We start from the raw sequence: 12,714 nt of genomic DNA, 5'->3' as shown, positions 1-12,714 counted from the left end.
ACGTGAGACGAAATGAATTTTTCAATTATCAGAAAAAAAAATCATAACAGAAAACGAAATTGTTTCAAACATAAAACTGAAAGTAACAAAGAAAATATTTTAAAGGAAAAATTGAAAGAAATGAAAAAATATTTGACATAAAGAAAACTAAAAGAAATATGAAATACAAATTTTACCAAAATATAAAAATTAAATGATATATAATAAACAGAAGAATAAATGTGCAAAAATGTTCGTACGTCGTTTAAAATGTGTTATTATCATAATCTAGGATATTACAATATTGTGGCATTAGAAATGGAATCGATATTTTATACAGTCAATAATTGATCTTTCGGCAAAGAGATATTACTCGAACAAAAGGCAATAATTATTTTTTATGTAAAAAGATTAGATTTTATTCTTTTTAAGGATGTTAAGATTGTCGCTTTTCTTTTATATTTTAAAATCAAGGACGGTTATAAATTTTTGCCATTAACTATTATAATGTGCCAAATTTTGTTATTATACTTTTAGAATGATGAACATTTTTAATCAGAAGAGATTATTATACCGAAAATACACCCACAAACAGTGGCTTAAGAATTGAACTATAGACTATTGAGTTATTTTCGAAGATTCCTCAAGATGTTCGAATCTTTCGAGAATGGCTCTTAGTCATACATATTTTATCATGTTATTACTCAAAATACTCTAACGATGACGGGTGTAGAGGTAGAATCGAAAAACTGAAATGATATAACATTCCGTCTTCGGTCGCATATTGCTTCGCGTACGCGAATATAATTATTTTATATTTTATGCATTTTTATTATTAAAGTCGAGTCATAAATTATTAATTTTTTTGTTTTCTAAAGTTCAATTTCATAATTCTGTTCTCATACAATCAAATTCTATATTATATCTATGAGATGTAAATTTTTATTATTAAAATTTAATTTTATACATTTTTCACTCTTTTATATTTTTCTTTTTTATAGTTGAATTAAATTCATATTTTTATCTTTCATACATAGTATGTTTCTTATTTCTATAAAAGTGAGTTCTAGTAAAGTCATAGTCACGAAACATATGATATGGCAATTGTGAAAACTACTGAAACTGCACTGAATACAAAGCTGAAATAAACACAATAGGATGCATGCGAACTTCTCCCTTTGCCACATGGAAGAAAAATATATTTGTTTAGATTAAGATTGAAAATTTTTTATTTTCTTGTCTTTTTTTAAAGTTAAGTTGAGTTAAATTAAATTAAACTCGAAATTTTATCTTTCATAAAAAGATAAAAAAAAAAGAAATATACTTACATATTTCTTTCTTTTCTATAAAGTTAAGTTATATTACAGTTATTAAATTACAGTTTTTCAAAATCACAAAACGAATAGTAATTGTGATAAACACTGGAATTTCACTGAGTAAAGATGCACATGAAGATGTAATAAGCATACTTAAATATATGCTATATTTTTCACTTACGCCGCGTTATGGGAAGCGATTAAGGATAAAGAATTTTTCATTTTGGATATAACTAATTCAATATAAGTAATATATATTTTTATTTTTATAAAATCAAGTATTATATAAATTATTTTAAAGTAACTTCATTCGACGATACGTTGTATCTGGCAATTTAATTAATATTAAATTAATTCTTAATAATATTAATATTTAAAAAATAAGAAATAAGAACTAAATATTTCAATATTAATTTAAAATCGATGAAAAAAGGCTTAATTCAAAAATTTCTGGAGTTAATAATATCTATTCAATTCACAAGTTAAAATTGCATTTTGTTAAATGTTTAAAGACGACATTGCATGAAATGAAGCTCTGAAGAAAAAAATGAAGTTACAAGAAGCTTTCAAAAATTTTGAATGATTATAAGCTTAGCGAAATGAGTAAATCATAAACCATTAAATCCACAATATACCGATAAAAAAATACAAGTTTTAAATCGATGCTAAAAAAAAAATATAACATCAAGATATATTATACGGAGAACGGATAAAAGCTAATGTTAGTTTGAAAGATTTAAAATGTTTACAGATATGAATATACATAGTTTTAGTACAATTAAATTTTAAATCATAATTTATATTTACGTCTATTTTATGAAATCAATCACAAAGTTTATAGTTTCCAGAAAATAAATTCTATTCTTACAGTCGTGAGTACAGTCAATACTTCTTATCACTAAATAATTTGTAATTAAACTTACCGAGATCGTTATTTTCACGTAACGTCAAGTATAATTGTGCTCCAGTGATCTTGTAATACTATAATAAAAGATCTGATAAAAGAGATGCTTATGAATAAAATATACACTTTGGTAAAATTTTGAAAGGTCAGGTACAGATTTTTAAGCTCCTCGTTATACAATTTTCAATAAATTTTCATTTTTCTTTTCAGATTAGGAATACTTTGTTCATAAAATAGTTAATAATTATGTAATATTCTGTAATACAATAACATATTTATGACGTAATTTTGTCTATGGTAGCATTTGCAGGTGTATTTGGTAGATTTACTCTCCGCGTATTACCTTAATATTTGCCAGAGTTATTGCCGCTTATATCCTTAAAATAATATTCAGTCAAGTTATTGATAATAAATGTTTAATTTACCTTTGAAAGGTGAGAATTAAAAAATCAAGAATGAATATCCCATTCGTATAACCTAATGTTACATATTCTTATACTATTTTATATGCAACATTTCATTTAAACAATTGAATATAATACTATACAGAGATGATTTTAGTCGTATTATGCTAATATAAGTCAGGGAGTGTGCATAGAATATTATTATATATATATGTGACCATGCATATATCCAAGGAATATAAATATATGATATGGATTTATATAACTAAAAATTAATTTCTATATATATAACTATATCCATAGTCTATAAATATTCATATAAATTCTTTAATCTCATTTTTCAAGTTTTCTTTCATGTTTTCAAATATTACAAAAAAAAAAAAAAAAGAATTATTATTGCTAAGTAACGATAAAAGTGAAAAAATAAAGGACCCTTATAGTTTTATTAAAAATAATAATATAATATTTATTACCTCATATAGTAGTGTTGGATCAATTTAATTTTTACTAATATCTACTATATATCATAATTTAGCTGATAGAAAAATTGGAGATATCTTTTAAGCGAAAAAAGATAAGTTAAAAATTTAGAAGCAATTGAGAACATATACAATGTGTGTGTGTCTATATATATACACATACACATATATCATTATTTTAACGCCATAATTAATAATATGACGACACTTATGAAAAGATATTTCTACGATGAGTCTCTTCGCGCTTAATGATCTTACCAGTTTCTCCTCATATCGACATTCGCTTCGTGTAAAACTTTATTCATTTGAGTCTTCTGAAATGGCTTTCTTAGATTTGTCCAGAAACGTTGTTGTTGAATTCGGACCTATCACCGTTGTGGTCGTCGTTTCACTTACCGTAGATTCCCTTTTACGATATGGATTTGAAGGTTGGCCGTATAGCCTGAAGATTATTGAGAAAACGTTATCGTTTTGCTATCAAGAATATTTCGACGAGGGGGTCATTCTCTCGTCGTAGCACAATTTAAAATTCTTAACGCAATAATATACGCCTTATTGATATACGTTATATTTTCTTCGCGAAAAAATTTTGTTCTACAGGTTTTCTTTTTCCTGTCTATTTTTTTTTTTAGATATACCTTTATTATGTCTCGATAAGATTTATCGTTGAAGAAACGCAGCTTCTCTCGATTTTCTATCTCAGCCGTCTTATAAAATAAAATTAAAAGAGGAGAGGCGTTCACGTTCGTCATTTCTGCGTTCTTTCAACGTCTTGAAGCACCGCAAAGCGATTTTAAGACGTGCGCGTCTTCGGCGCGGACTTCAAGTACCTTATGCTTTCTGTTCTTGAGCGCGGAGACCAATTCTTGTAATACCTTCGACTATTGCCAAGATCTCTCGATGTCGTCCACCTTGCAAAGTGATGTCTCAGCGTATTCTGCACCTCGGTATTGAGAAAGCAATAGAATAGCGTCACCAGCAATCCCTGTCATAAAAAGAAAGATTTTATATTTCCTTTTTTTCATTATATTCTTCTTAGAACTATTATTTTCTAAGGGATTTCATAAAAAAGAAAAAAAAAATTGCGACACTATCAAAACGTGCATTAACTTTCTAAACGGTCAAAACTTTTAGAGAACGATCCTATTCTTCTAAAAGCTTTTCTCCAAAGTTTCTTTTCGTTCTAATGACGAGTGTAACAAAAGCTTACCGTTAGAGAACCTTTATGTCGTAATATTACCTGAGAAGAGAGTAACACAGCACGGGTGTAAGAAAATGCATTAGCTGCTTGACCCTCCGTTGGCCCTGCGAGAACCAGAACGTATGTTACTCCAAGAAGCGGTATCAGCACCAATAGTGCTTTGCTAGCTTTCCTATACTGTTGCGTTTCTGCGTTGTTTGCAGACCATAATTTAGTGATCAGTACCTATTAGAAATGATGATAAACCAATTGAATTAACGTTCATTCGTACGAGAAAGATTACGTTCTACGTATTTAAAATCTAAGTACTCACCCACATGATCAAGAATAAGAAAATCACATTCACGGCAAGAACTATAATGACAGATGCTTGATAAATCCAATCGTAAGGATGTGATGTCATCCATGGACAATGCTTCCAAAGTGCAATATTCTGTAAAATATGATCGATATCATCGATCTTTAATGTTGAACATTTTGATTTATTTAATTTGTCATCTTTATACCTGATTTCCTTGAGTGACAAAAGATTTGGCGAGGCCCCAAATGGCTACGATGAGAATTGGAAAACCTTCAAATCAGATTTACAAATTATATGCGAAAAAATAAAACAGCAGAATAGTTAGAAAATTTTATACGAAATTTGTCAATGAAAAAATATAAAATAACTTACCCCAACCTATTACAAGACACATTCTTAGTTGAATATTATCTCCCGTAAAAGTCCTTACAACTAATAAATAGAGATACAATCCTGAAATAAGAGATAATAATAACTAAGGAAATTTCTTTAATACTTTGTTCAAATTTACATATAACACTAATGCATCTTCAATGAAGCCATTTTTCGCGTATTCATTTATGTTTAATATAATATAATACTGACCTTCGACAAACATCCAGAAGAAATTGGTCAATTGAAAATAATGGAGAAGAGAGAAAAATGTGACGCAAGTTGGTATGTCTGTTTGCATGGAGACCTAGTAAGAAAAGAAATTTGCCACTGATTTTGATTTGCAAATTAATTTAATGAGACGTCTTTTTTAATTTATTCATTATATAAAATGTTCATACGTTAGAAAATACTTCGATTGCCACTTAATCTGAAACTTTAAATCTATGAATCGTGAAAAGGATTATGGATACATTACTGAAGCTTACTTGATCGAAATCGTGCCGATGAAAAAGCACGTGCTAGAAATAATTCATTCGTTTTATGGTAAAATATGTGATAATTTTTCAATATACAGGTATCCAGGAAGCCGCTTATCGTGATATTTAATGGCCGATACTGTTATTACTTTGTATTATTCCGAGATTACAAAAGATAAATCATTATGATTCTATTATCGTAAAAAATGTTGATAAATAAGAAATTTACGTGGCAATTATTAACTATACCTGCATTGCAGTAGTTAGTATCCACATAAGATCGGCCAGAATGTACGTGAACATTAAATTTATATGTATATTGTTTCTCAGACATCTCAGTTCCCTATAACAAAAAGAGAGAAAACAAATTATTTGATAATAAAACATCTTATATTACCAAATATTTCGATAATAATATATTCGATAATAAAACATCTTATATTTCCATATATGTACATTCGAAAAATAATCAAACACGGAAATTCCATCTTTGAATTCACAAAGAGAAATGTACCTCAATAAAACCACTCATGATGGTGGCATAAAATATCAAGTATTATGTAACAAATGTTTCTTTTTACTGTAATATCATAATAAAAGGAAAAAAGAATGTTTAGAATGATGTCAGGTGACTTTTCTTAGTTTTTTACAAACATTCTTTACCTTAACAAAATATGTCGTACTTACTTAAAATATAAAAATATGGAGACAGCTATCGCTAGAGTACAAAGGGACAAGCTATAGCCAATGAAATATATTTTTGTTGTAATTTCTACATCAGCTTCAATGGTTAACGGTCGAACGTCATGGCACGAAGAATAGTTCGAATAACTATCCCATGTACCATTTGGCCAACACCATCGACTTGCATTTTCTGTGAAGAAAAAAATGACCACTTTAAATTCTCCGTTCGGTTTATTAATTCTATACTTAATTAATGAACCGAAGTATATTAATTATGCTCAGCTTTATCTTTAAGGTTTATATATCTAAAGCTTATAATTTCGCATACGTAATATAGCTTGAAAATGCTAATGACCTCGTTTTCAGAAATAGGTTACTATGAGAGATAGATACTTTATCGATTGTCGCATAATTTTACCTATCTTGTGTTTCTTTCTTTCTTTTTTTCTCTCTTTCTCTCTCTGTCTCTCTCTCTCTCTTTTTCTTTCTCTGTTTCTCTATGTTTAAGCATCATACCGACCGATTATCATTATACCATTAGATTCATAGTCTTTTGCTTGAAAAAACATTTATGCCATCAGGAATTCTTTTTGCTAGATCAATGTCGTTTCAACGTAGTCAAATCAAATCTATACTTGTATCATTCGAACGAAGCGCAAAGGAAGTATATAATTTGACCACTTTGTAGAGATCTATATTATACATTCGTACAGCTCATTGAAGAAATAAAACGATGATTGGAAAATATAAAAGTGTATTTGAATAAAACCCATCCAGACGTATTTAAACATTCTTTTTTATATTTTTTTTTTCGAACTTCATTCGAGTTAAGTTCCTCTACTCATAAAAATATTTTCAGAAAAATATAAGAGGAAGCGGATTCTCTATTTTAACCTCTTATGCAAGGATACGTATTGGAAATTTCAAATCCACATTCGTTCGAAAGAATTGAGTTATTCAATGTGACCTCCTTTTTTTCGTATTCTTGTATATCGATCGAAAAACAGAAATATCGGGAAACGGCAATTTTTATTAACCTTTGTCGGGATAGTTATTATAGATCGTGTTGCATTATTCACGAAGCAATAGAGAAAGACATTCGAAGTCTTTTTGAATCCTTTCTAAAATAGTCACAAGAACACCGAGTGAACTTTCGACGTTTGGCCTATAAAATAAAACTCATTTGACACCAATGCCATTTTTTCTTTTTCTTTTTTTCTTTTTTTTTTTTGATGTGCTAATCGATAACGCAGAAGAGAAAGAAAGAGAATTTATAACGCAATAGATTTATACTCTTGTGAGAATAAGTTTTGTAAGACGAGATGAGAAAGATAAGACGTAAGGAGATATATCCAATTGTCAAGTCGGAAGTTCATTATTATCGTTCGAAAGAAAAGTAATAATTAGAAGATAATAATAATAATAATAATAATAATAATAATAATAATAATAATAATAATAATAATAATAATAATAATAATATAATTACTATTCTTATATTATTATTATCAAGTCAAGAAAGACTCTTTATATGGGATACTTGTTGCATTTTCGATCATTCTTCAAATATATTGATAAACGTTAAACACGAGTCTTGAATGAAAATGAATGATAGAACATAATTATGTGGATGGATTCATTAAAATAATAATACGATACGATGTAATTCGATGGATCATCGGTTGTTTTTACATTCATTTAATGATTTTTTTTTTAATAAATAAAAGTAATGTTATCGTAGGTATATTTAAAATTTACAGATAATATTTACGTATTTCGATTAAATATCTATTTTCTTTATTCAGGATAAAACGCATAGAAAGTGCAGATTTTATCGCAATGAAATATGCCCCAAGTCGGAGTAAAGCGTAGATACGGAGTATACGGCTGTTGTTTGCAATGCGGTAAACAAGGCAGTCGCGTGTACAATGAAATATTGCAGTATAGAAACAAAGACCGAACTTCTCTACCTTCATCTATCACCGTTTCAATGCATTTTACGAAAATAAGCATGCTAAAATTTTTTTTCCTTTCTCTTGCAATGACACGCTTAACTTCCATTTCATAAATAAACTCTCGTTAGTTTACCTTTTTAATAAATATTTTCACATTAATAACGAAAATGTCGTTAATTAAAGAGAAAAAAATGGACAATTTTTTTTTCACGACATTATTATGATACAATGTATCTCAAGGAGTTTTTCGTTGCTAATTATTTACAGAGAACTACGAAAATAATTATAAAATTCTCCAAAGTGTAATTAATTCATTTGTTCTTTACTTTATTGTTAATAAGATTATTATTAATTAGCTATGTTTATTTAATCACTATTTTATCGCATTTCAAGTAAATATGGTTTCATACTTTATTAATAATTGTAATTTTAAGTGTTATTTATGTCTAAGAAATTTTTAATACCCCTTATGGTAGGCAATATATTTATTCATAAGTATATCGTACGTTACTTATCATGAAAGCTTAAAAAGTTTCTTACCGACGTATGGTATTTACTATTATGATTACCAATAAAGTATAGGGGGATATCTCTTTCCATGCGCAATACATTTCGTATTTAATGCAAATTTTTATTCATCGAATTATTATATAGATACACACACATATATATATACACACACACACATATTTAAATTTATCCAACAATATATTAAAATATCAAGCGTATCGAAGCCTCTATATTTTTTTTTTTAAGTATTCTTCCGTGTATCGTTACAAATACATTTATTTAACGAGTAAAGAGAAAAGCCACGATCTCTCGGAGTAGTTGTCACCTTTGGTAGTTCCTTTGGGAAATCTTTCAGTACCAAAGGGGAATGGTTTAGTTCTTAATTAATAACATACGATAATGTAAATTTAAAATTCCAATGAACGCAAAAATCGATTATTTTTAAATTACCATTCACTATTACGAAAGTCTATAGAAAATCGTCGATTTGAAAAGACCCATTCGTCTACGAATTCATTTTGGGTAAATAAAATTGAAGTGTTTTAGAAAAAAAGGAATTGCATGCCATTGAAAATAGATTTTTGCAATCCAATTCGATCATTCGGAGTGCCATAAAAATTGTCGATAATCTTATATATAATACTGAAAGCTATCGCTTAGGGTACCCAATGTATTACGATAAATGAGTTACCTCCTGTTGAATATAGTTCGGAAATTAATTTAGTACGAAAAACTTTTCTTTCTTTACTTTTCTCATGAGTTTTTCCTTTTCAGTGGTCCATTTTGTCTACATGAGGAGTTAAAACATTTGCAGCGATTCGTGTAAATGACAGCTGCGATTCGCGTCTGTGCGTCTGCTGTCGTAGCTTTCATGTTATCTGATTATATACGTCAGAGCATGAGCATGGACTTGTGAAGATGTAAATCAGTTCTTCAAACATAGCCGTAGAAATGTCTCTTATATATAAATACGATTAACCGATTCAGTTGATTAAATATCTCTTTTCCATTTCCAATTTAGTTGTCGACGTAAATGATAACGATTATAAATTGCGAGATATTGATTGCATTCTCTGTCAACGCATCGCTCAACCGTTCAAAATCGTGGATTATATTCGAGAAACGTGAAAGCTTGTTATCGCGTGTAAATGATGAACGTTCGACACTTATTTCGCCTTTATTTTCCATGAAAAGGCGTTTTCCTCTTTTATCGAACACATTTATCGTTGAAAATCGATCGAACTTCCTCGAACAACGTGTGAGAAGAAAAGAGCAACAAGGGTGAGGCACGTATGTTGTGCTTGGGCGTTCGCCTAGCTGTAATGAAGATGCACACTTAATTGCTGTTAATTGTACACAGTCGTTGGTTTAGTGTTGTAGCGTTAATTGGATCGGCAGCTTCTGAACGGACTCCTGTGTGTTATGTTTCTGTGGTTTATGAAGGCAATGCCTCGACCAAATACGCCGAGCGTACCACATTAATTTCAACTCGATGTACATATATAACGCACGTATATATATAGATAATGCTTCGAGAGAAACATGCAGATGCCTCGAGGATAACCACGAATACGTTATCGTTGAACGAAATTCACTTCTGTTGTTAATTACTTTGAAAATCTTTCCCTTTCTAATTTTGTAATGCGTTCAGGGAAGGATTTATTATTAGTGTCTCTCCATAAACATTTCACTAAAGCATAGTGAATCGAATATTTTCTACCAGAGCTTTTAAATATTTTCATAGCAACTTTAGATCGTACCCGTCTAAAGTGCATCCACGTTTCTATCGTATCACGTTCCCAAACGTTTACAGGCAGGGTCGTAAATTCAATTACAAGTCTCTTGCAACAAAATAATCTCGTTTTCTCTCTTCAAGCTGTTGCAATAATCAAGGTCCATCAGTCATTAGTTTCGTCGTAGGAAGTTTTATCGTTGCTGCGTTAACTAGGGACGGCGATATTGTTTTTTCAATAATGAACGTTTCTTTTCCATTCCAATATGTAATTCGTATTGTAAGGTACAATATTTACGGGAATGAAAGGAACGGAAGATAAAGTTACGTAAATCAGAGATATTTTAATAACGATACGAATTTGGTTAGATTGCACGTACTAGAAATAAATTTAATCTCGCGATAGCTATTGATTTATTTTGAAACTGTTGTTTGTTGAATCCCATTTCATGTGTATACATGAAACAATGTATATAAAACAATTTTACAAATATCAAATATTTTGCATCAAGTTCGTAAACTTTCATATATGCATATAAATGGTTGTACGAATAATTTAACATGATCACAAGAGTAAATATTTTAAGATTTTAATCTTTTACAATGAAAATACATCGAAGTAGTTTTCAAACGTACTCTTAAGAAATATGTTTTATTTATTCACTTTTCGATCCTTTTCGACTTTATCATAAAGATCAACAAGATAAAGGTAAGTTGCGCAGTTTCAAAGGAACATGGGTATTGTCGAGATATAAACACCTAAGTTTTTGATGAAACTTCATTCAATTATTACGTTCTAAAGTGCTTCCAAATGTGGCATGTCATTAATATTTAATTAAAATTTAAATTGAAAGAGTTCAAAGATGCATAATTAATCGATGCCAGATAAAAATAACATTTTTTATTTTCAAAGATTCTACTTTTGAGAAAATCGAAAAGTATAAATTTAATAATTGTAAATACTCACAATTAGTTCATTTTTATTTGGATCATCAAGATTTCTCGATAAATTATTTTTTTGTTCTCTTTCTTTTTCTTATTTAAATAAAAAAAAGATATTTTTTATTTTATTTCCATTATAAAGTTTGTTAATTAAATTCATTAATTATTATATTTTTCTTTCACGTATATGCAACATGTAAGTAAGTTGAGTATAATAAATCGAATATCGTGTCACGAGCGGTCTCATAAATAATGGTCTCACCAAGAAGAACGTTATTTCACTATTATGAGAAGAGGAACACGTTCCCATTTCAGAACGTACCAGAATAATGATTGCAAATAGGTTAAATAAGCTATGATATCTTCTCCATGATATGGTAAACGAAAATGGCATTGTTAATCTATCATCATTAAGATTCTAAATGTTCATCGATATTTCTTGATATACAGATAGATTATCTTCTTATCATTGATCGCGAATGTAATGCATTAAAAAGGATGAAATGGTTTTTTCTTTTTTCCATCGGAAATAGCATTTCATTGGGATAACGGTTATTATATGTTCTATCATAACAATCGAAGAGGCAATATACATTGGAAGTTTTACCTTTAATCCGGCGAAATTTCACGATACTTGAATATTATCGATAATATCTGGATGACACAACTATATAATGTATATCGTTTCATTATACAAACAGAAATATAGAGAGATAGAGAGAGAGAGAGAGAGAGAGAGAGAGAGAGAGAGAGAAAGAGAGAGAGAGAGATGAGCCGAGTTGAAAACGTTCGCTATAACAATGTGATTACGAGAAGTTTGCAAGTGCTTAAGTTACATGAAATTATGATAGTGATGTTTCTGTTAATTATGATTCAAGAATCGTTTTGAAACTTATCTTCTATTTCCAAATTCAACTAAGGAAAAAATGGTTCGTTAAATATTTTTCTACGTATTCGTTTATTTCTCAAAATATCATGAAATATTGAACCATTTTATATATTCATTCAAGATTCGAAATGAAACAGAAAAGGAGTCCTATTTGTTTTGTTCCTTCTTGAATGAAATGTCATGGTGTTTGGAAAAAAAAAAGAAAAAAAAAATAACAACAAAAAGATAAAAGAACGACATTTAAAATAGATTTATTCTTTATGTCTCAATAATACTATATTTCTAGCAACAGATTTGTTAAATGATCCAATCACGGTAGTGTAGGACAATGTATCTTTCGTTTCTATTCAGTTTTCGTAAATCAATTCCGGTGTTATGTTCATTACATTTGGTGATCAAAAACGTACGAATCGGATTTCATTTGAAAAATTAAATAATCCATTAATTGAAATTTCGTTATTTTTAGTAAACGTGAAACTTATGTTTGTAATCGTGTTACCTCCACCCATGTACAACAAAAATTTCATGACGACGAATTGGAGTTCAGGTTGTTCATTCATAAAAGTT

General features: G+C 29.0%; 1 protein-coding gene across 4 annotated transcripts in view; it reads right to left on the bottom strand.

The window, feature by feature from the left end:
- Positions 1-3,013: 3,013 nt before the first annotated feature.
- Positions 3,014-12,714, bottom strand: part of LOC124425072 (diuretic hormone receptor-like) — a 28,126-nt gene continuing 18,425 nt past the window's right edge. For 2 of the 4 annotated variants that reach the window (XM_046964880.1, XM_046964879.1), the window contains 9 exons: positions 6,123-6,309; positions 5,685-5,778; positions 5,170-5,263; positions 4,957-5,037; positions 4,790-4,854; positions 4,597-4,716; positions 4,323-4,508; positions 3,913-4,067; positions 3,014-3,524 (listed from right to left, as the gene is read on the bottom strand). In XM_046964880.1, the coding sequence (XP_046820836.1) occupies positions 3,380-3,524; positions 3,913-4,067; positions 4,323-4,508; positions 4,597-4,716; positions 4,790-4,854; positions 4,957-5,037; positions 5,170-5,263; positions 5,685-5,778; positions 6,123-6,309 (1,127 nt within the window). In that variant the 3' untranslated portion in view covers positions 3,014-3,379. Of the gene's footprint in view, positions 3,525-3,720; positions 4,068-4,322; positions 4,509-4,596; positions 4,717-4,789; positions 4,855-4,956; positions 5,038-5,169; positions 5,264-5,684; positions 5,779-6,122; positions 6,310-12,714 lie in introns of all 4 variants that reach the window. The other 2 variants (XM_046964881.1, XR_006942419.1) reach the window with 2 other exon arrangements.

The sequence above is a fragment of the Vespa crabro genome, chromosome 6 (assembly GCF_910589235.1).
Source record: "Vespa crabro chromosome 6, iyVesCrab1.2, whole genome shotgun sequence".
Lineage (NCBI taxonomy): Eukaryota > Metazoa > Arthropoda > Insecta > Hymenoptera > Vespidae > Vespa > Vespa crabro.
Note: the sequence above shows the minus strand (reverse complement) of the source record. Positions and strands in the feature narration are given on the sequence as shown.